The sequence below is a fragment of the Anastrepha obliqua genome, chromosome 1 (assembly GCF_027943255.1).
Source record: "Anastrepha obliqua isolate idAnaObli1 chromosome 1, idAnaObli1_1.0, whole genome shotgun sequence".
Lineage (NCBI taxonomy): Eukaryota > Metazoa > Arthropoda > Insecta > Diptera > Tephritidae > Anastrepha > Anastrepha obliqua.
The window spans coordinates 100,650,267-100,674,371 of NC_072892.1; the positions used below are offsets into that span (position 1 = coordinate 100,650,267).

The following is a 24,105-nucleotide window of genomic DNA, read 5'->3' on the forward strand; positions in this document are numbered from 1 at the left end:
TATCAATGCCCGTTGGATCGCATCTGTACTAACATTGTTAAAGGCGCCTTCTATATCCAAGAATGCCGCCATGGTATAATGTTTGTTCTCTAGAGAGCCCTCTATTGTTCGGATTACCTCGTGAAGCGCTGTCTCCGTAGATTTGCCTTTAAGGTACGCGTTGTTCTATCGTGTAAAATTGTGCATCTGTCTAGGCATCTAGGCATCACTTTTGAATGGCCCTTTATAACTATAATAAAAATTAAAAAAACTATTTCTACAGTTCCATGAGTTTAAGTCTCTACATCTTTATATATTTGACTAGGTTAGGTGCATACCTATATAAAATTCCATTAGTACATAATACCCAACTTTTAAAACGACTAACATTTAAATATATTTATTTATGTATATAAATTATTACTAAAATATTAACAAAAAATTAACTTCCTCCCGAATACTACAACTACATTTTAATTGGCATTTTTGCCGCTTATGGCCATACATATTTTTTTATAAATAAACCTAAAGGGCACCTTCACATACATACATATACAAGTATTGTTATTGTAATTGCAGTTGCGGTTGTGCATGTTGTTGAATTTTTCCAGCTCATATGTGCGCCCGTGTGTTTGCTTGTGCATGTTCGACAAAGTTGTCAACGTTGACCCACATACCAACTCGCCCACTTCAAAAATTGCTACTCTTGGTCACAAACGGTGGCCAAACAAACAATGCTGTAAATGAAACTCATACATTTTGCTCCATGTTTCCGCACAACCTACGTGCTGTGCCTCCTCCCTCACTTGTCGCTGTCATTTCAGTTGCATGCTGTTTGTTGTTGTTCTTGCGTACGCTTGCCCAGTCGCGGTTTATACAGTGCTGAGGATTTTTTGCTGACGCGCCCCACAAATTTCCATGGCATGCTAAGGTCCTGAATGTCATTGACAAGCATGCCATTACCGGCACCAACATTGGCACCTGCATCAGCAACGCCCCCGAGCATTCCAAGTCCACCATTGCCAGTGTCAGTGCCAATAAGACTGGCACCAGCGGCAAAGCCAACACCACCACCATTACCGTTGCTACTGCTGCTGCTGCCTAAGTCGTCACCATACAGCGCTGCAGATTCATCATTGAAAAGAGCGGCATTGTTGTTGTCGTTATTGTAGATTTCATTGAACAATTGCAAATCAGCTGCAGCACTACGTCCAAGGCGTGCACGTAAACGCGCCAACTCGATGTTGGATAGTTGTTCTGCGAATAAGAAAACAAGAAATATGAACACACACACAAACATGTAAATGAAAGAGTGTTGTTTTTTGTATGAGTGAACAAATGCGCAGTGAGGGTTTGTTATTTTTCGGCGAGGAGTAGTCAAAGTTACATTACTTAGGTACATAAACATGTATGTTTGTATAGTACCCTTGCAGTTAAGGCTGCGAGTAGTGAACCAACTGCCTATCAGTTTGCTTTGCGGCTGAAGTAGCCGTTTTCGGTGCTCAATTGAACATTGCGTTAAAGTGATCTCATCGCATTTTCTCCAAATAACGAGTTCACGATTTTTTTTCTTCAGCGAAAAAACAATTTCCAAATTCAATGCGAATTTTGCGCCACTTTAAACACGTACAGTATTATGTCAAAATTGATGGGGCTAGAAAACTGCATACTGAAATTTTTTCTAGAAACTCTACCATCTTTGCTAGCAACTGGTAATTTTAACATGGCGATTTTCTACGAAATACCAATTGCTACCCTACATATACATCAGCATAATTCTATTTAACGAACCGGTTAGCCCCTGCATCAGCATCGTACCAGTTAATGAACTAGAGCATCATAGGCTTCGAAAATGTTGGTCCAATTTGGGGATGTTGTTGTTGTTGTTTTAACAGTAATAGAAGCCCCGTCAGTGTAGTATATATCACCGATCATCCTCGTCTGGACAGGAAACAAGCTGTTTCGACGGGTTGGGTCCAGAGGGAGAGGGGTGTTAGATGAGTAGGTTTAAGAGGGCATATGAAGAGGTGGTTAGTGTCGTGCGGAGTACCTTCACATGCCGGACATATGCTTGGTATGTCGAGGTCAATTCTGGATAAGTAGGAGTTTAACCTGCTACAGTATCCAAAACGCAGTTGCGCCAGTGTCCGTATTACTGTCCAATTTGGGGTCAAATTCGCCAGTTTCGGGCGAGATGCAAAAGTGAATCAAAAATTAAAAAATATTTCTTTGTAAATTGAAATGTTACACTAAATATTTTCACATCTGTAAATTTGTTCGACTAATGTGATTTTATAAAAAAAAAAAAAATTAACAAAAACCATATTAAAATTTGTATTTATGTTGAAGCCAACTGAAAGCAAATTCAAATAAAAATGATAAACTATTGGTATTTAAAGCGTAAGAAACAAGGAAAAATTCAGAAGAACTTAGCAATTAAGATTTTAAGCACTGAAGAAAAGGAGCCTTTGTTTTGTGCATTTTAAATAATTTGAAGCATTTGCATGCACCTCTAATTGGTAATGTTGCAACTGGTCTACTTTTAGTTGCACTAGAACCAGTATGCTAGCTTCCATCAAATATATTCCAGTTCATTAACTAGAATATCTGCTGAGTAGTTTCACTTTCTACTGCGGATATGCTGGTAACAAAGAGGAATATATTCCTTCCTGAAGTTCTATCACTTGCGAGGGTGTATAATATGAAGTTTATGTATATAAATTGATGAATATTTTTAATCGAGGTATTCGAGCCGAGTACGCAATTATTCGGACTCATGTAATCATTATTGGCTTATCTAATTTTAGACCGTCATCTTCAATGAAAATAGTTCAAATGAAAAGGTATACCGGTAGGGTGCCGGTGCTGCATTTGGCTGCACCACTATCATTTATATTAGTGTTGATTTATTATTATTTCAAATTCACTTGCACATTAAGCAAGATTATGGTGCAGTAGTTTGAATGAAATCTTAATAATTCTGCTTTCCTACCTAAAAATAATGACTTTTGTTGGGATTTTATATTGTAATTGGGTTTTTGAACACTTACATTGTATATTGCCATCTAACTTCTTTTTTTTTTCAATTTAATCTTTGCCAAAAATCCCAGCCATGCTTCTATCCGTCTCATTTAAATTTTTACTTTAATAGGTAGCGAAAAAAGTGCTACAGATTTTTACAAAAAATTCTGCATAAGTAAATTCCCCACCCGTAATCCTGATTCTGAATTGCAACTCACACATAATTTTTCATTATTATAGTCAAGAATAGTCAAGCCATAGAAAATTGTGCGTGACTAGCATTCGAAAGAAAACGTGTAAGGCCCGGGTTGAAACAACAAAAAATAAAAAAAAATAGAACATTTTTTTTCTAATAATTTTCGCCGCTCGGCAGACGATGACAAATCACCGAGTGTATTTCTGCAATGAAAAAACTCCTCATAAAAAACCATCTGCCATTCGGAAGCGGCTTCAACCTGTAGGTCCTCCATCTGTGGCACAACATCAAGACGCATACCATAAGAAGTCAAAACTATAAACGAAAGAGTCTCTTTTTAAAACTCAATTACATTCTCTGTGCTTAATAGATTTATTATTGGCTAATGTCATAATTCTTTGGTGGCTTTCAAAAAGTATAGAATTAAATGTGTATCCAAAAGTAATTAGATAACCAATTTTGGAAGTTAAGGGCGAAAAATTGTGGCAATACTTGAAAAAATATATAAAAGTGGAGTCCCGTTTCATGAGGTGTTAGAGCCAAGTGTGAAAAATTCTACTCAAAGCGGAACAAACATATTTAATTTCAGTTAAGTAAACCGACAGGCAAAAGTATTTTCACTTTTCTTGGCTTCAATTTGGCACTCTTTCAATAAGGGCACGCTTTCATATTTTCGCCCTACCCATTATAAAGTTGGACGGACCTTTTCATAGCATATCATATTTATACATGAATATACAGGAATATTTTCCACTGACTGTGAGAAAGTTTTTAGGAAGCTCAAAAATGTTTGTTTTGATATTTGCACGGTTTCTATAAAACTTTTGCATATGTCTGTATGTGTTTTGTCACTTTCCAGGCACCTGCAAGTGGTAGCAAAAAAAAAAAACAATTTTAATAAAAAAATCGAATTCTACAAAAATAACCTATGGCCACGGAATAGAAAAGTTAACGATACCCACCATAAGGCCATGAGGATGGTTAAATTACTTCTAAATTGTTTAAATTGTCATGTTGTGTCTAGAGTTGGGTTTCGGGAATTTCCCGACGGGAATTCTCGAGAAATTCTCGATATTTTTCCATCCCGAATCTCGAGAATTGAAATTTTTGGCATTTCGGGAAATCCCGAATCTCGAGAATGTTTCAAGATTTCTCGAGAAATCCATTTTTTTTTTAATTTTTGTTGTCAAATATTAAGAGAAAAAACAATTCTTTCAAAAGTAAAAGAATACACATACATATGATTAATACCTGGAAACACCAAACTGTAACGGCCATTATGTTACAAAGAATCGCACACTACATACTGTTTCGCAGAATCACATACAATTCACACCATAGTTTCAATTTTGTTTTAGGGTGACTACAGAGTAAATGCTAGATGCGTTGCTATGCTATGTCGAAGGAAAGCACTGTAACATCAAGCTAATGAAGTTTAGTTTTATGTGTTTCTTATATGTAGCAGCAGTTAAGCAATTAGAAATGCTTTGAAAATAGTCAAGCAATTTCAATTTGTTCGCAGTCTGCACAGACGACGTTTGTAAATTTATTTTTTGTAGTGAGCGGGTGCATTTCATTTTGTGTATAAATAAATTATACACCGTATAATAAAATATTTTGTGGTCCAAATATTACTTATTTTTAAGTTTTGAATCGACGTATCGTTGACTGTGAGTACCGGTTATTTACTTCCTTTAAAAAACAAAATTTAAAACAGTTTTGAATTTTTAGCATTAAAAATCATGAGTTCAGAATACGAATACGACCAAGTGTGGCAGCTTTTCAAGCGATTTGACGACGAAGCAACATGTTTGAAATGCAATAAAATCATTAAATGCAAGTCATCGTCAACATCTGGACTTCACCGTCACATGGAGAGGATACACAACATGGAGCGAAGGGAACATGAGGCTCCAAAAGAACAGCCACCAGCCAAGAAGACCCGAACTCTTCACAACTTTTTCAATACTTCTTTCTCGCCTGAATCGCTTGAACAAACTGTTGCAAAATTGGCTGCAAAAGATGGAATTCCAATAAACACGATAACAAAAAGTGAGTTCATTCGTAATAGTATCAGCCGCTTAGGATTTCATCTTCCAAAGTGTCACAAAGCTGTTCTGGGTTTGGTTATGAAGTACTGCACGAAAATGAAAAGCGATTTGAAGATCAAAATTGAAAATTTTAAATCTGCACAGCGTAAGTTCAGCTTGAGCATCGACGAGTGGACAAGCGTGCGAAACCGACGTTACAGGAACATCCATATATATTACGACGATGGACAATCTGACAACCTTGGCCTGGTTCGCATTCAGGAATCATGTCCCGCTGAAAAAGTATATGAGCTCGTAAATGCAAAGCTTTCAGACTTCAATATAAAACTACAGTTCGACATCGTGGTTATTACAAGTGATGGTGCCAGTGTCATGATCAATCATGAAATTTGGGAGACTATCACCAGCGCATCAACAGGTTTGCTACAATCACGGCATACATTTGGCGGTCATGGAGGTAATGTACCAGAAACGAAAAGTCGCAAACAGGATATACGATAGTGACGTAAGCGATGGAGACGATTCGGATGATAGAGGCTCCGATGAAAATGAAAACAATGCAGCCAGTACTTCATTTTCCGACATTAATGCGGAAAACGCTTCCGATGACGAGGACGACAATATCGTATTTGTTGCTGACAAGACGGTCACTATAAAGTCCGCATTTGAAATCGTAAAAAAGGTTCGCAAGATAGTTTTGAAATTCAAGAACTCGCCTGTACGGAATGCCATCTTGCAGAATTATGTTAAAGAGGTCGAGAAGAAAGAGCTTTTCTTGCTGTTGGATTGCAAAACACGTTGGAATAGCCTGGAAACTATGCTGGCCAGATACATTTGCATCAGCAAGCATGTTCGTTAGGCGCTCGACACTCTTAATTTAAATTTTATGGCCACTACTGACGCAGAAGAAAAGTATTGCGAGGATATCATAAATGCTCTTAAACCTATACGTGTTGCTGTAGAAGCACTTAGTCGCCAAAATGTGAACTTACTTGCTGCGGATTCTATTCTCAAATTTTTGTTCACAAAATTGGAGAATCAGAACACCGAATTGGGCAATGAATTCTTATCCAGCCTAAAAAACGAAAACTACTTGGTTCGTCTATTTTCTACGAGCATTCAAGAATACCAAGCAGTGTCTAGTTCTGACGATGATGACGTATTTGCAACCAACAACGTCGATGAAGAAGATATGGCGAAACAGCTTGAAAAATACGTTCAGCAATGCTCAAAACCGAAAGCAGACATTGCTCAACATGCGGCGAACCAGATGTTTTCGTCGCTTAGCAACGAGCTAAAACTATATGAAAAAACTGGAGAGAAAACACAAAATGTTGAAAGACTGATCGGGCCTTTTAACACTGTTAAGCCAACATCGACTCAAAATGAGAGGAATTTTTCTACAGCGGGTAATGTGTCCAAAAAGCATACGCGATTGTCAGACGAAGCCATTGACAGTCTGTGTTTTTTAAAACACCACTTTGGGAAATAATGTTTACAATCACTTTTTCCCCCTATTTTAATAAGTATAATCTTGAATTATTTTTGTTTTGAATTTTTTTGTAATTATTTTTGTTTCACTTTTTTGTTTGCAATAATTAAAATAGTAATATTTTCAAATATTTGTTTATGTAATTTATACTTTAATAAAAATAAATAAAAATAATATTTTATGAAATTCATTGCTCTTACACTGGTTTTAGATTTTTTTTTTAATTTTTTGGAATTTTTCCCGAATTTTCGAGAATTCTCGAGAAATCTCAAAAATTATTTTCGGGAAATCCCGCATCTCGAGAATTGAAATTTTCGTTATTTCGGGAAATCCCGATTGTCGAGATTGGGATTTTCTCGGGAAATACCCAACTCTAGTTGTGTCAAAGTTCAGTCTAGCCAAAGTTTTGAAATTTGCTGGATTTTAGTTACGAAGCGTCTTCTCCCCTAGTATACATGGAAAATTTAGTATTTAAAAATGAAAATTATTAACGGGAGAATACTCATGCACATTTTCACTTCTTTGTTAACACAAAAAGAAAAAATTTCACTAAAATTTGTTTTTCACTCTAAGAAGAGACGCACTTTATTTACTTCGTCATTCGCAACACTTCAATTCAAGGGCATTAATATTTTAGATTATAAGTGAATATGATTTATTTCCATGCGAATTATATACTCACTCCTCAGGCTGTGCATAATGTTGAGTAATGCCAGATTGTAAGCATACGTTGGCATATTTCTCAAGTACTCGTCCGAAGTGGCCAAACCATGTTGTGAACGTTTTTGACGTGTTTTCAATGTCGCTGTCGCTACTTCTGGCGTTAACAATGACCGTTTGTTTGGGTGTTGAAGATGTTGTTCATGTTGTTGACGTTGTTGTTGTTTTTGTTGTTCCTGTATGGGCGTGTACGGCTTTGAGTTGATATTGGGAGAGTTTGCCAAATGCATGGCCTACAACGAAACAAAAACAAATAAACAGCTCATCAGTATGAGGCATGAAAGAAAAATGGCAGCAAAAAAGAAACAGAAAGGTAAAAAAAATGTACTTATGTAGGGAGAACGACAATTTTTTGTATATCTTTTTTGAGACACGTTTTTGCCATTTATTTAGCTTTATTTTGACAGATTTTTGTGATTCCAGCGTTGTGTTGCTGTTTCTTCAATTGCCTTTCTTCCTTTAGAGCGTTTCTAATAAAATTGTAAAGTCAGTAAAATTTTGACGAGTTATAAATCGCATTGCTAACCAGAACAAAGGCAGCGGTTCTAGTGAAAAAGGTTCTGGTGACCAGAAAAGTAGTGAGCTTGCTAAAGAAAAATCCTTAGCTATCTGAAAAAACCGCCTTACTAGCGGATTGCTTTAATGCATTTGTGCGCAGAGCCAAAGTTGTATTTGTGCGCAGAGCCAAGACTTTTAAAGTCCAAAAAGCACTGGATCGCAATGCAGCAAAAAAAAATATGTAATAAAAAAAAAAATACGAGTTAAAATCCCTCACAGCAATCCTGTTTCTTCAAAAAGTTCGATTACTGCTTTAGGAATGACGAAAGAGGCGAGTAAGCCTTATTTGATATTTCTCAGCTTCTAGGCTAGGAGTTTTACGAGGCAGATGTTAAAGGAAATGTTGAGAAAAAGCTTAAAACTCCATAACTCACACGGAGTACTCATAAAAGCTTCTCTCTGCACTGGCAGGCTTCTATTTGTGACAAAATAAGTTAACCTTTCGCCACAACCGGAATCCTTAATGCAAAAATGAATGTGAAAGAGTACTACAAAAAAGTCTTCCGACATTTAGTGACCAACATAATGTGTGAACTTTCTTTTTGCCTTAGTCATGCCACATCAGAAAGTCAGCTTTTGACTATTTAATAACTATAATATTTTTATTAAATTTAAATTGTAACCAGACAGGCAAATCGACCTAATTGTCCAGAGCTCCATCTAACCGACAGATATTGGGCTTTAGTCAAGAGGAAACCGGAGGCAACAAAACAAACCTGAAACAAAGAAAACGACTTTCGCCGAAAGTAATTATTTGCGAGTATTTAGACGGACCAAGACAGGATTAGGGCTCTAATGGCGAATGTTACAGAAAAAGTAAAAAACTCACAACATTAAATATTTTCTAAGACGCATTTTTCATATTTAGATGGAAGTAGTTTTCATCAAAATATTTTTTTTTTCTTGTACGAGATGTGTTCAAAAAGTATTGCGAATTTTCTGTTTTTTCAAAAATTATTTATTTATTCATTAATATCTATTTCATCCCTTTCAAAGTAATGTCCATGAGATATTATGCACTTGTGCCAACGTTTTTTCCAATCTTCGAAGCACTTCAAAAAATCATTTTTTTATCTTGTTCAGCTCCTCCTTCGATGCCATTTTTATCTCGCCAATCGTAGCGTAGCGTCGTCCCTTCATGAACCTCTTCAGTTTCGGGAACAAGAAAAAGTCACAGGGAGCCAGATCTCGGAAATACGGTAGCTGGGGCATCATTAGTGCGTTATTCTTTGGTTTTTGGCCAAAAAGACGCGCACAAGCAACGATGTGTGAGCAGGGACGTTATCATGATGCAACAAGCCAATTTTTGTTCTTCCACAAATCCGGGCGTTTCTGGCGGATTGCTTCGCGCAAATTGCGCATGACTTGCAGGTAATATTCCTTATTGACCGTTTTACCCTGTGTGAACTCATTATGCACAACGCCCCTGCAATTGAAGAAAACGGTAAGCAATACTTCTACATTCGACCGAACTTGGCGCGCCTTTTTCGGTCTTGGTTCGTGCGACAGCTTCCATTGAGATGATTAAGCTTTGGTTTCCACGTCATAATCATAAACCCACGATTCGTCACCAGCTATAACCCTCTGGAGCATTTTTGTGTCATCGCCGACAGAGTCTAACATCTCATTAGCAATGTTCATGCCATGCTCCTTTGAGTCGAAATTGAGCAGTTTTGGTACGAATTTACGGCGAAAAAAATCGAATTGCACGAGCCAATCGTTATGTCTAGGTCCTCAGCAGCTTCTCTAACGGTGATTCGACGATTGGCTAACGCCATTTTCTTCACTTCAGCAATTTTTTCGTCTGTTGTTGAAGTGCATGCCGGGCGCCCATGCTTTTCGTCGTTCACATCTTCTCGGCCTTCTGAGAACATTTTGTACCACCGATAAACGTTGCTTTGGTCCAAAATAGCTTCTCCGTATGACGCAGGGAACATTCGGAATGCATCCGCGCACTTAATTTCATTTTTCACACGAAATTTGATACAGGTTCTTTGATCCATCGTTTTGAATATGTAAAAATCGAAGACGAGCCGAAACACGTGCAAGCAAAGCAGCAGTCAAAAATTAACTGAACATTCAAAATGGCCGAACTCGTCAGCATGAGTGAGAGACATGAGTACCAACACATCGCCACAAAAAAATCGAAATTGGATTATACGTAACCTGCGAACATTCAAAATTCGAGAAATTTTTTGTACACACCTCGTATTCATAGTCATTATGGGGTATTTAAGGTTTTTGTTGCGCAATTCTATTGACGCAATCTTTAAAAGCCCGCAGTCATTCGGAAATGGCATAAAAGTGCTCGATTTTTCTAATGGGAAAAATTCAACACGCAAGACTGGAGAAACTTGGCGCAAATCTGTCAAGGGTCTACCCTCCGCAGTACACCGCCGATCCATTAGAAAAAAAACGCATTTATACAGTTCTGCGTTCAATGCCAAATTTTGTTCAAATATGTATTTCATATATCTTCACTTTATAAGCAAGAAATACTAATTTTTCTAATTTTCTTGTACTTTTGGGCCAGCCTTTCTTTTTTCTTTGGTTCCCTCTGATAACTAATTTCCCTCTTTTAAACAAGCTTTTACACAGTTTTTAATCATTAGTTGTAATTGTTGGTATTTAACCGAGCTCGTATATTTTCTTTGAGACATTGAGTGCCAAGTGAATTCGACGACAATCTTCACATGAGCCCAAACAGGTTTTCAGTTAGAAAATGATGTGAAAACATTATACAAGGTGGCACAAAATTAATCATCCGATTTCGCATTTAAATAACCTTTTTTCGCTTCATCACCAGATCATGCAGCTGTTGAGCTCAAAAGGGTCAAATATGATTGACGTAGAGTGCCATTTGCAAAAATTGTAAATCTTCTTAGAGGGTGATTAATTTTGCGCCACCCGGCATATTGATTGCTGTGCCACCTCCGCCGATCTGCTTTACTGCTTATTTTGGATTTTATAACTATTACATTATTAGTAATGTCGCAAGTTTTTGCATGACATGGCCCAGCATGACGGCACTGGAATCTATAAAATCGGTATCTTACCAAAATATGCAAAATGTTTTTTTTTTCTATTTTATTTATGTATTTTTTACTTCAATTTTATTTTTGTTTAATTTTTTATACGACTTTAATTTAGTTTTTCAGAATTATTTGTGAGAATTGGTTATAAATGGCAAAGCAAAAGTTAAAAAAAAGTGAAGCATTGATTTTTCGGGTGATGGCTCTATGGTTGATGAGATTTGATTGTCAGATGATTCGATTTGTATACTGACTCTTTCGATGAACAAACTAATCCTGGTGAGCCTTAAACTAGGCGACGTAACGAGATCTACAAAACGAGCCAAGGCAAAATCATTGGCTGCTATTGAATATAAGAAAATCAAATCAAGCAAAGGTTTGAATTGATACTTATGAGAAATTGGGAATTGCACTTTTACTTGACCTTTCAGTAATAAATGTCTACATTCTTTATAAGGCAGCTAACAACAAAAAAGCCGACTTAGCTAACTGCTAATCAGCAAATACAATTTTATTTACTCTCTGGCGTCATTCGTTTGTGATAAGCAAGAAACTGTAAATGGCGCGTACACCCTTTTTGGGTGTTTGGCCGAGCTACTCCTCCTATTTGTGGTGTGCGTCTTGATGTTGTTCCCTAAATGGAGGAACCTACAGTTTCAAGCCCCGAACGGCAAATATTTTTATGGGAAGCTTTTTCATGGCAGAAATACACTCGGATGTTTGCCATTGCCTGCCGAGGCGCGACCGCTATTAGAAAAATGTTTCTCTTAATTTGGTGGTTAACCGAGATTCGAATTTGTCAGTTACTGTTTTAACAAAAAGCTTGCGGGTTTCTTTACAGTTTACAGTTTTTCTGGAATTTCAGATGAGGACGAATAAATTGAAATATCCTATTTTTCTTTTTTGTTTTGAATTACCATAAGAAAAATTCCACATCAATTTAAAAAAAAATATATCAAAAATAAATTAGAAATAAATTAGAAACTCCACCATTTTCTGGTCTTTTTTGGACGAAAGGTTTCTTAAAAAAAAATTCTTCAAATTGTACTAAATTTTAAGTATGGAATCAAGCGTACAAAAAAATTAGCAAAACAGAGTATGCAAAGTAACCAAGTTTCATTAAAGAAATTCTGATTTTAATTAAATATTCCAGTTAATAAAAACTGTTTTGAAGCTGTTTATTTTGTTCTATTTTAAATGATTTTATTTTTCGTTTTGTTATTTGTGTGTAGTACAAAAAAAAAATATTTTCTTAAAAATTTCTTCGTTTTGAAGATGACGGTTTTTTAGTCGAAACTAGTTTTTCGAAATGTGTGGTTAAAAAAAACAATCTGGCAACGCTGTTTCTCGGTAGCTTGGCACTGTAACTTTTTTTAAACACGCCTAGCATACTTTGTTTCCATAACCTACTTATCCTTAAAGTAGGGAACTAAATTATTATTATTTGCTTAATATCAATTGCCAACAGCTTTCTTACATTTTTTTTGTATATTTTCCTTCTTTCCCAGGGGCTGTCACTGTACTGTAATATTATATGATATTATTATACGACTATTCTGAAATATTTAATCCACTATTTTGTAAAATTTGTTCAATTCTTCTTTCAATTCGCTTCAAAAGATGCCAACACGTTTTTATATATTCTCTTGCCCGCATTTTATTTATTTGTGTACCTGTATTGATTTCCTCATAGTTTAATTCGCAATTTGTTTTCCTTCCGTATTTTCTCCTACAATAGAATCTTGTTTTTTTTATCAGTATTTACAGCTGCCGGCACCTGATACCGATACAAAAATGTCTCAATTGAGTAACAACATATCGATGCGTTTTTATAAACACATACATGAGCACACACGCTAAAAAGAACTTCCAAATAAAGCAGCTTCAAATAGTCGACTAAAGTGACCCGGCAGGAAAACATGAACCAGTGAAACAAATTTTGCATTCAAAGCTTGTGCTACTTTGTCAAATAAGAACAAGTATGATAAAAATGAAATAGAAATCTTGCATATTACACACATATCTTTACGAATTTATTAAAAAAACTTAAGTCGACCTAAATTTTTTTTCGGCCAGGCATGCCTTCTTTTTCGCGAAATATTTAATTACTTAGTCATTTATAACCGTAGCCTAAATAACCATAAAGTTCAATGAAATAAACAATTTTTGTTAACTATTTGTTTGCATTTAAATAGTAGTAGTTATCTCTCTTTTAACATAATTAAAAAAATTCGATAAAATTTCTTTACGTTCCTCCAAGAAATGAGAATACTGCTAAAGGAAAATACTTGTCAAAGAAAGAAAAAACTTAAATTGTCTTTTATCAAAGAAGTAACCAATTCTAAGTCTGTCATTCCTAACTTTCAAGGAAAAAAGACATTTTGAGGCATATTTTACGATCGACGCTTCACCTTAGATGGAATAAGTGGCTGCTTCCCCACCCTCGCTTAAATCACTTCACACAATGACAAAGCTAAAATTTGCACGCAGACAATGAGAAAAGGATTAGAATACAATTGTCTTCTCCGATGAGAAGTTATTTAATTTTAACCATTCCGATTCCATGAGGTGCTATTGGCGTGATCTTCGAAACAAATTTCGGAGGTGGGAGAGTTAGAGTGGGAGCGATCATGGTGAAAATAATTCAGAAGGTGTGGCCAATTTCAGACCAATTAACCAGCTCTCAGCAAATTTGAAATAATCAGCTTATTGGCATAACCGTGGTCATTATAGCGGTTTGTTATGAAAAAACTGATACCTTGGTGGTTATCTAGGAAAAAAATCATGCCCATACTGCTTCATTGCCATCTGAACAACGACTATTTAGAATACTTGAGAAATGAGCGGACAGAATTCTGCTGCGGTATCCCCTATGACGTGACAGCCGAAGTTGCTCTCACAATTTCGTTTTGCACCATAGCTGAAGGCCAAGCCTGATAATCTATCAGCATTGGGAGTGGTGGCGTTCTCTGCAACTGCACTAAAAACTAAATCATTCATTTCACTAAAAACGCAGTATTAGAAGGCGCTCTCATCAGACAAGACGTCGGCAGCATGACAACGCAGCATCTTTGGGGTGGTATAGAACGTAGTAAATCTTTCTTCTGCAAGAGGCAACATGAAGTTCCGATTTGAATTTCATAGAAAAGCAATGGCACATTACCATCATCGATTCCTAGAGTTTTCAATTGAAGCATTGGGCCACAATGAGCCACATGGGGCACAATGGTTGGCTGATTCTACGATCAAAAATCATACTTTTCGCACAGTTTTGGAGATGGAATTTTAAATTAAGGAAACTCGAAATATCTAAATTAAACTGAATGTCATAACAGAAAAACAACATAAATAATAATAAATAATAAATAAATAAATAATCTCAACTATTCTTTTCTAAACATTGCTTATAAACTGGAAGATTTAAATTAAATCACATTTTCATTTAATGAAATTAGGCTTCATTATTTTTCGTAAACTGCTTTGTTCATTTTTTTGAAACATTTTATTTGACACGAGGATACGATTTTTCTTAAAATAGCAGAAAATGCATGAATTCCTAATATTTTATCATTTAATTTTATTATATAATAAAAATTTGAATTAAAAAATTAAAAAACTTCAGATATTTTAATTTATTCTACCAAATCTGATATTCTATATTAGAAAAATTGTAACTTTTGCTGTGTGATACTTAAAACCCTGTGCTTTTCAATTAAGACTGTAAATCTGGTAACATTGCTTGTGAGTTAAGCGTCACTTGGGCTAATTTATTTTATTAATTCGAAGCAACAAATATTTATAAAATAAACCGAAAATGTCGCCATTAATTCTATTTGAAATATTATTTTTACTTAAATTCGTTTACGATCCTCAGTGTTTTATTTATTAAAAAAAAATTATTTGATGAAGAACTAGCATCACGAAGACCTCGTTACCAAGACTTTGGAATTGATAAATTTATAAAGCCGAAAACAGCACAAATACTTAGGCAACCATTTTGCGCCAACACTAGGCATCACTGCTTTATATCAATGAAGGTGTATTTTCCTACAGGGTAACGATTAGCTCCGTTAGCAGTATAAGTATTTGTGTACATTGTGTTTTTTTTTGTTTTGTTTTTTGTTTCTCTTATCTTTTATGACCTTTGGCGCCTCGGTGATGAAACCCAAGGAAGTAGCTATAATTTTTCGTTTGCTACATTCCAACAATAATGTAATAATATTTGATTTTTTGCTGTTCCTGCTTTAAAATTAAACTTCCTATTATGCCACCTTGGCTGGCTTAAGTAAGTCCTTTTAACGGTTGAATGCATATTTCAAAATAAATAATCCGCCATGAGGTATATATTTAGAATAATGCAACATCAGACACCTGGGAAACTAAGCAACTGGGCGACAATACGTGGGAAAATTGTAAAGAGTATTTCTGCAATAGTATTTTAAAGCGCTTTCAGTGTGAAAGTAATTTTTCTATTGTAATTTTTTTTTTAAAGCAGAACTGAAAACAAAAATAAGTGATTTGATTTTGACCTTCATAGCTGCCTTAAGTCTTTCTCTGAAGTGGACATAATCAGCTTTATGACTTAATCCATCGCAGAAAAGCTACGAGTGCAAAAAAATTTATTCATTGAAGTCATACTCGTATGAAATCGAAAAATGTATTACTAGACTTAAATCCCACATTTTGTTATTTCGAATTGAATTGAAAACATAAATTAACATGCATCTTGATTATGTTCTAGAATATTCGCTATTTCACGTGAGGGGGTGGCCAATAGGGGTGGAAGGGGGTGGATTTTCAAAATTTTAAGATCAAATTCGTAATCAGCGACCCCGACAACCCCCGAGTAAGAAATTTTGAATCAATTACTTAATTTTTTGAGTTTTGGCCAGCTTTTTGGGAATCGCACTGTGTGGCGCTAAGAAAAAAATTTCGATTTTGTATTTTTTAATAATTTTAAATAAAATCGATATTTAAAATGGGGACTATGGAATGGGGTCTAAAATCATGTAACATTTCTATAACACAGTACGAACAATTCTAATTTTTTCCAAAATAACAATTCTCGTAGAGTAAAAACATAAAACATAAAAAATATACGTGTGGCGACGATTTGAAAGTTTATGTCTGAAAAATTTTTAGGAGAGTCAAAGTTCCCACTTCTTGCATATTTTTATCGTAGGTGTAGGAGAAAATTGTTACAGTACACATTAACCGTTTTGACATATTTCTGCAGTTTAAATTGAATTTTGAGCTTTGAAAAGCTGAAAGCACAAGAAAATTAATTTTTGAACTTCAGGATAGTAAAAAATTTCACATTAACAGTTTCATTATGTAAATCTGTGCATATACAGCCCTGGAAAAAATATATGATCTCGATATTTTGACCTGTTATGATTTTTTTGCTTGTTTTTAATGTTCATTACTTTTTTTTTATAAAAGTAGAACTCATTGTCTGACAAAAAGCCATAACTTCCAATTTCAAACTTAAACCAGAATTGGGCAAAAGTTTATCAAAATTTTTAACTTTTTAATAAGAATTAAAAAAAAAAAACAATCCCAAAATAATTAGTACGTAATTTTCTAGCCAGATAAATATTAGTACCAGGCTTGGGTATGGTGCACTAAATAATTAATACAATAACTGAATAGTTAAAACACTGAAAAACTGAAGGTTTAGTGATAATGGAACCCTTGTTTTAACTAACAGTAAAAAACTAATGGTAGTGCAATATAGTGGTAGTGCAAAATGCCCAACCCTGATTAGTACAAAGAAGTACAAGTTTGAAATTGCTAAATAATTACGTTGATCTTTTACAGTTTTTTTCTTCATTGCATTGCTTTTCTTAAATAAAAAAAAATTATATATTATATATAACAATTATATAAAGGGTGATTTTTTAGCTTTTATCTTTTTAAACAGTTGGTTTAAACAGCTGACGCACGTTTCGTGTTTTGTTTCACTGTCAAACATCTTCAGTTTGGTCTATAATTTAACCATGAATCGTCTTACAAACGAACAACGCTTGCAAATCATTGAATTTTATTATAAAAATGCGTGTTCTGTTAAGAAAGTTTAAAGTCGAAAAATTGTGTTCAGCGACCAAGCTCATTTTTGGATCAATGTGTACTAAAATAAATTGTCGATTTTGGAGTGAAGATTAGCCAGAAGAATTGCAAGAGCTACCAATGTATCTAGAAAAGGTCACAGTTTGGTGCGGTTTATGGGCTGGAGGTATCATTGGACCGTACTTCTTCAAAGATGCTGCGAATCGTAACGTAACTGTGAATGGTGAGTGTTACCGTGAAATGATATCCAACTTTTTTTTGCCCAAAATGCAAGAACTTGACTTGCATGACATGTGGTTTTAGCAAGACGGTGCCACATGCCACACAGCACGCGTAACAATGGACTTGTTGAGAGGCGAGTTCCGGGAACATTTTATCTCACGTTCGGAACCTGTCAATTGGCCACCCAGATCGTGCGATAGAACGCCTTTAGATTATTTTTTGTGGGGCTATGTTAAAGCTCATGTCTATTCAGACAAGCCTGCTTCAATTAACGCATTGGAAGACAACATTAAAGCATTTATATGTGAGATGCCGGCCGAACCATTGGAAAGAGTATGCCAAAATTGGACTAAGCGGATGGACCATTTGAAGCGCAGTCGCGGTCAACATTTGCATGACATAATCTTCAAACATTGAATTATATGGACTGTACTATCGACTTAAACAAAAACTTCATGCATTTTTTTGAATTTTAGGTGTGGTTTTTTGAAACTATTTCCTATAGATCTTAAAAAATCACCCTTTATGTACATATATGTATATTCTTTCACTGTATATAGGGAAACGACGCGGTATTGTTAGGGAAAAAAGTATCTAATTCAAGGAGCTACTATAAACTAACCCTTTATTATATTAAATTTTAATGGACTATAAAAATGTGTATACAGCTTTTTTTTAATTCTGATTAAAATTAAAAAAAGAAATGTAATAAAAATTTGGCTAATTTTTACCCGTATTCCGCTAAACGTTCCAGAAACGAGATTTTCGAAAGCTGTTAACTTTATTAACAAAAGCCAAGATTTAGTTTTAGAGAAAAGATGAAGGATCTCATTTAAGGGGTCCCAGTGGCTTAGAGCTCGAAAATGTAGGTTATTTTCAGGATTTTGTTTTTTTTAATAACGATGTTTATATTTCTTAAGCTTCTTATTTTACTTACAAAAATGAAAAAAAAATTATCATTAAATTTAATTTAAAAAATGGCGCTGAAATTTGCCCTCCCAAAAAATTGGACCTGCACGGTATTGTCCCTTTTTGCTCTTCTATTTATCTGAAACACAAAAACCAAAAGAACTATTAATCAGTATGACTGTAGATATGTCCCGTTGTAGAATAAAAAAAATTGACAAAAAGGCGCGGTTTTGAATTTGACACTAACAATCGGGGTTTTTTCAGTTTTTTAGTAAAAAATAAATAAAAATTACTAAATAATTCAAAAAATAATATGATTTTAGTATGGGCGATAGCCATTGATGTTGTGAACAACATGTAAAATTTCAGACGCTTCGGTTGAATATTTTTTTTTTTTGTTTTTGACAAGACTAGGCCGAAAACAGTCGTTTCGAGATAAATGAATTTAAAGTTTGAGGTACAGGAACGCGTGAACCACTCTCTACCTAGTTAATGGGCTGTAGAAACTATAATATTGGGAACTTCCGCATGAAATTTTCACAGTATATTTTTAAGATTTCGAAATATTGAAAAATCAAAAAATCGATTTTTTGAAATTTCTGGATACAGAGAATTTTGCAATCGTTAGAGCTATAAATGCCACATTTTAAAAATAGGGAACAAATGATAATTATATAAACTGAACATAATAATAATGCAAATAACGCTGATTTTAGGCAATAATGAGCTCTGCGTATTAGTTTATTTAAGCTGGTTTTCAAAATACACACATTGAGCCACCCAAAAATATGCTTGTTTTGCTCGAAACTTTTAAAACCGTACGCTTCAACTTTTGAACTTTTTTGAATAAAACACAAACGGTTTGACTTTTTTAACTAATTTTTTTTTTATTATCGAGTTTGAACATATACATTTAAGTATGAAATTCGATTTCTTTTGCATGACCACCGAGTGCACGTTTTACGAAGTCCAATCGTTGAACACAATTTTCGACCACTCTTTTGCATAAATCGGGGGAAATTCCAGCAATTTCGCGTTCAATATTGGCTCTGAGCTCACAAATCGTCGCCGGCTTGTTACTGTAGACCAATGACTTCACATAACCCCAAAACGGGACGGCTTGTTAAATGGACCGTAAAATGGTCGTAATGCTCTTAAAGTAGCAGCAACAGAACGATTATTTTCATAAAAAATTTGCACGATTTGCAATCGTTGCTCAAGTATGTAGCGTTCCATGATGAAATGTATACTAATGAAGTTTACAAATGACAAGCGAAAAATAATTGCGAAAAATAAAAATATTGCGTCGTTCGCCCTCCTTATCGGAATAAAGTTGAAGCGCACCTATTGAATAACCCTATACAAACAGCGCAACCGACGTAACCAACGCAACTACTGCACTAACATCTGCCTATACGCACACTTACATATTACATATTTATTTATTTAATTCATTAATTTAATTCAATTAATAGTATAAAAATACAGTATTTCTTACAGACTATGAAAACAGATTAATGCTAAATTAAAATTAAAAATTAATTAAAAATGTATTAGGTAATTATTTAGAATTCTTACAAAGGAAGAAATTTTTTAATTGGGTATTAAATACATGTTTCGCTCTGGAAAAGTTTAGATCCAAAAGGGAGGCGAGATAGTTAATGTCAGACAGCGTTCTAACAAGAGGTGCTTTGGAACTATATAATGTCCTCCTAACGCCAACATGAAAAATTTTGACACGGCGAAAGTTCCTGCAAGGAACATTAAAATATATTCTTTCAAGAAGAAACGGGCAGTCAATTAGTCCATTAACAAGATCGAAAATAAAAGAAACTGCCTGAAACGTACCTCTGTCACTTAATGGACAGAGACTAATCAAGCGACAGCGTGAAACGTATGATGGTTTGGGGTCTGAGAAATTGAGTGAATGTCGCTCGAAACGCACAAAAATTTTTTGAACCCTCTACACTCGATTTATATGAACTGCATGATAAGGCCTCCAAATAAAAGAGGCATAATCTAATTTGGACCGCACAAACGCAGAGTATAAAATCTTAAGAGTATATGGATCAGTGAAGTGCGATGAGTGACGTCTAACAAAAGCGGGCATAGCAAGAGAATTGGAAACGGCATAATTTAGGTGCGTGATAAAATTAAGCTTTGAATCAAAGAAAACCCCTAAATCTTTTATCACATCAGACGAGGCAAGATATGTATAATTGATATGATAAGAGGTGTTGAGGGGGTTTTGAGGCTTAGAAAATGTGATTTTATGACATTTTTCAATATTAAGAAATAGACGATTTATAAGGCACCAGGAAAATAAATTATTCAACTCGGACTGTAGGGCGGCTGAATCACTGGAATTTCTTATTTCAGCGTACACTTTAAGATCATCAGCATAGAGAAGAAAATTAGCAAAGGAAAAATACGAATAAATATCATTAATAAACAAAACAAATAACAAAGGTCCTAAAATACTACCCTGAGGTACACCAGAGGTGGCAGTGTAGTGTTTCGAAGAAACACCATCGATGACTACAGTGCAGCATCTCTTTATTAAATAGGACCGAATCCAATCAAGGAAAGTAGAATGAAAACCGAGACAAGCCAATTTAGTTACTAAAATCGTATGGGAGATTTTATCAAAGGCTTTAGAAAAATCCGTGTATATCGCGTCAGTTTGGAAACCATTCTGGAAGCCGGCGTGGCAATCATCAGAAAAAACGGATAAGTTAGTTAAGGTAGATCTTGCAGCTACAAAACAATGCTGACGTGGACTAATTAGACGTTTAACACTAAAATATAACTTGTCTTTAACAACGCATTCAAAGAGTTTAGATACAGCAGATAATTTGGAAATTGGTCTATAATTTACAATATGACTTTTATTACCGCTTTTGAAGATAGGAGTGACTGAAGTCAGCTTCCAATCATCGATAAATATTCCTTCGGCCAAGGATTTGTTAAAAATTAGTTTAAGAGGTTGAACCAAAGAGCGACAATTTTTAAACAAAGTTACAGAAAGCCCGTCTACATCCGAATGGGCCGAGTTTTTAATCTTTAACAATCCCTCAATGACATCATCATCTGATAGAACAAGCGAACCAAAGTCAACTGAAGAAGACACTTTCCCCACGAAATTATGGCGAATGGCTGCCAAATGTTCTTCCTGAATATCTTCATCAGACACGAAGTTAGATGAAAAGAAATCAGCAAATAAATTCGCTGCATCGCTGACAGAGCAGGCAGTTACGTCCCTATAAAAAACAGAATTAGGAATAGAATAGGCCTTTTTAATCGATTTAATATATCGCCAAAAATTCTTCGGATTACTTTTTATATTAAGCTCAGATTTGTGAATGAATTCCTTATACAAAGACTTATTTAAAGTACCAAACTTATTCCTGTGGAGGATAAAAAAAATCATAATAGCGGGTTTCGTTAGTTAACTTGAACTTCTTAAAAAACTTATTTCTCAAGTTTTTATGATGTTTAAGTTCTTTTTTCGTTTTATTTATTTTTATGCACTCACTTGGGGAAGGGCATAGGGGAGGGGAGCGAATAGACGCCCGACGAGTAGCCTGACAGTCCTTACACAAATAATTGTTGTTAGTGCTAAGTAAAAATTCTAAATCGCTTTGCAAAATCCCAACACAACCTTAAAGGGTAAAATTCGCCGCACTTAGCGCATTGAACTTTGGCATTAACTTTGTTGCGATCAACTCTCTGCCCACAAACACACGGCATTTTACAGCTAATATGCAAATTATGCTTTGTATTTCAATAATGGAGTCACTTTCTCTATAACATTTATTTATTATTTAGATTATGAATTTTTTAATCAAAGTATATTACATAATAAGAAGAAAAAGCACGGAGCTCGATGAAAACACGTCTATACCGAATGAACGTATATGTACAATATTCATATTATAAATGGTCTGAGGTAGAATGAAAGCAAATTATCATATATTCGGAAAAGTTGTTGGTATTCACCAACTGCTGCACAGCAATAACTGCTCAATTTCTTTCCTGATATTCCATCTCCAGCTAACGCTCCAGCAGGATCGTTTTTGATCGTTGAAATGAGCGGCTAACCGAGCTTGCCAACAGCCTTCAAACATTTGACATTTGCCCTTATATTGTGCATCGCATTGTAATTGAGCCTGCGACAAAGCTCATTGGCCATGAAGTTAATTTTTAAATATTTATAATAGTGTCTAACACATCAATAGTACAGGAAAGAGAGTTAAAGTCTGTGCCTTAAATGCCTTAATACCTGACAGAGAGAAAACATTACAGCTAATGATAGACTAAATATTTATAGTTAGTTTGCTACAAGGTAAATTTCTAGCCCATTTCTTCTAATGGAAGTTATGAGGTACTACTATCAATAGTGGGAAAATGTATGAGCTTTGGACGAATATTCCATGCAAGAAGAGAAGGGTCCAGCACTTGAAGTGTAACCAATTTCAAACCGCTCGCTCTGCTGATGCATGGGCATCAGCTGTTTGTTAGTTGGCTAAATGACAGTCCACAGTATTGTTTACAAGCGCGCGGAAGCATTTTGGCGAGAGTAAATGCGAAAAAAGAAAATCAGTAATGGATTTCAAATGTAATAGTGTGATTGCCTTATATTTGGCTGGAAGATCACAACACGCGATTGTTCGTGAGCTCGAGTACCTTAAAGTAAATAAAGTTTTTGTTTATCGCACCATTGCTCGTTACAATGATAATGGTAGCATCGCGAAACGTCATGAAGGTGGTCATCAAAAGACTGCAACGTCACGTGAAATGGTTCAAAAAGTGAAGAAGCGATTTAAGCAAAATCCCCGACGAAGAGCCAAACAAATGGCGAAAAAACTAAAAATTCAGCAGAGCAGCAACAAGTCAAACTTGAGAGAGCAAAGGAGTTGCTTCGCTTGGCCAGGAGCGGTCGATTTCCGAACATTGAGTTTTCTGACGAGATAAATTTTCAAATGGAGCAATTCGTAAACTCCCACAACTATAGGGTTTATTTGACCAATCGTTCATAGGAGGATTTGAGTCATTGATTGGCCACGAGGAGGCAACACCCGCCACGGGTAATGGTTTGGGCCGCTGTAGCCACAGATGGGCGCTCTCCAATCGTTTTTATCGAGCCTGGAGTCATGGTAAATGCTTCCAAAGCACAAGATGCATTCCATAGAAGCGACACAATGCTCGAAGTTACTCTTTTCATCTAAATTAATTTTCCTGTTGTTCTGATCTGATCAAATATATGTAATAAATTGTGGAATTGTTTAAATTCATTCAAAATAGAATGGTAATTTTCGTTCTGAGGTTAGAAACTTGGACATTATTTTAAATTTTATTTTTGTAACTGTAGCTTGAATTGCAACTTGAATAAAATATGGACTGTATGGGATTTTGTGGACTGGCAATACAATGAATTTTTAAGAACATTAGTTGCTGTTTTTCTTTTTTTACATGAAAATTTTGGAAACTTTGTGCTTTTTAAAGATAGGTAAAGGAGTCATTTTCAATTTGAGCTGCTGTACATATCTACACGTACTCTTAAAATCCGTCAGAACTCAAATATTATGCTCATTTTCTATTTTGAATAATCACTTCTCAACAAATTCTTCGTCGTTTACTAAATTTAAACATTTTTTGAGTTATTGGGATAGAATTATTATTTCCCTCGCCGGTAAATATAAAAAATTATTTATAATTTTGTGTTATTTTCTTATTATTTTATTCACCTAATACTTTTCTGCAATTCTCAATTAGTTTATCGAATAGAAAAATGATAGCGCCCACTGGTTGCACACTACATCAAAACATTTCACATAAGAGAAAGTGTCCTCACTT

The 24,105-nt window shown here is 35.0% G+C and overlaps 1 protein-coding gene across 1 annotated transcript in view; it reads right to left on the reverse strand.

Annotated features, from left to right (window-relative positions):
- Positions 1-283: 283 nt before the first annotated feature.
- LOC129252898 (uncharacterized) overlaps positions 284-24,105 on the reverse strand; it is a 38,718-nt gene continuing 14,896 nt past the window's right edge. The window contains exons 2-3 of the mRNA XM_054891051.1: positions 7,422-7,692; positions 284-1,236 (exon numbers count right to left, since the gene is read on the reverse strand). Coding sequence (XP_054747026.1) covers positions 800-1,236; positions 7,422-7,692 — 708 coding nt within the window. The 3' untranslated portion in view covers positions 284-799. The remainder of the gene's footprint in view (positions 1,237-7,421; positions 7,693-24,105) is intronic.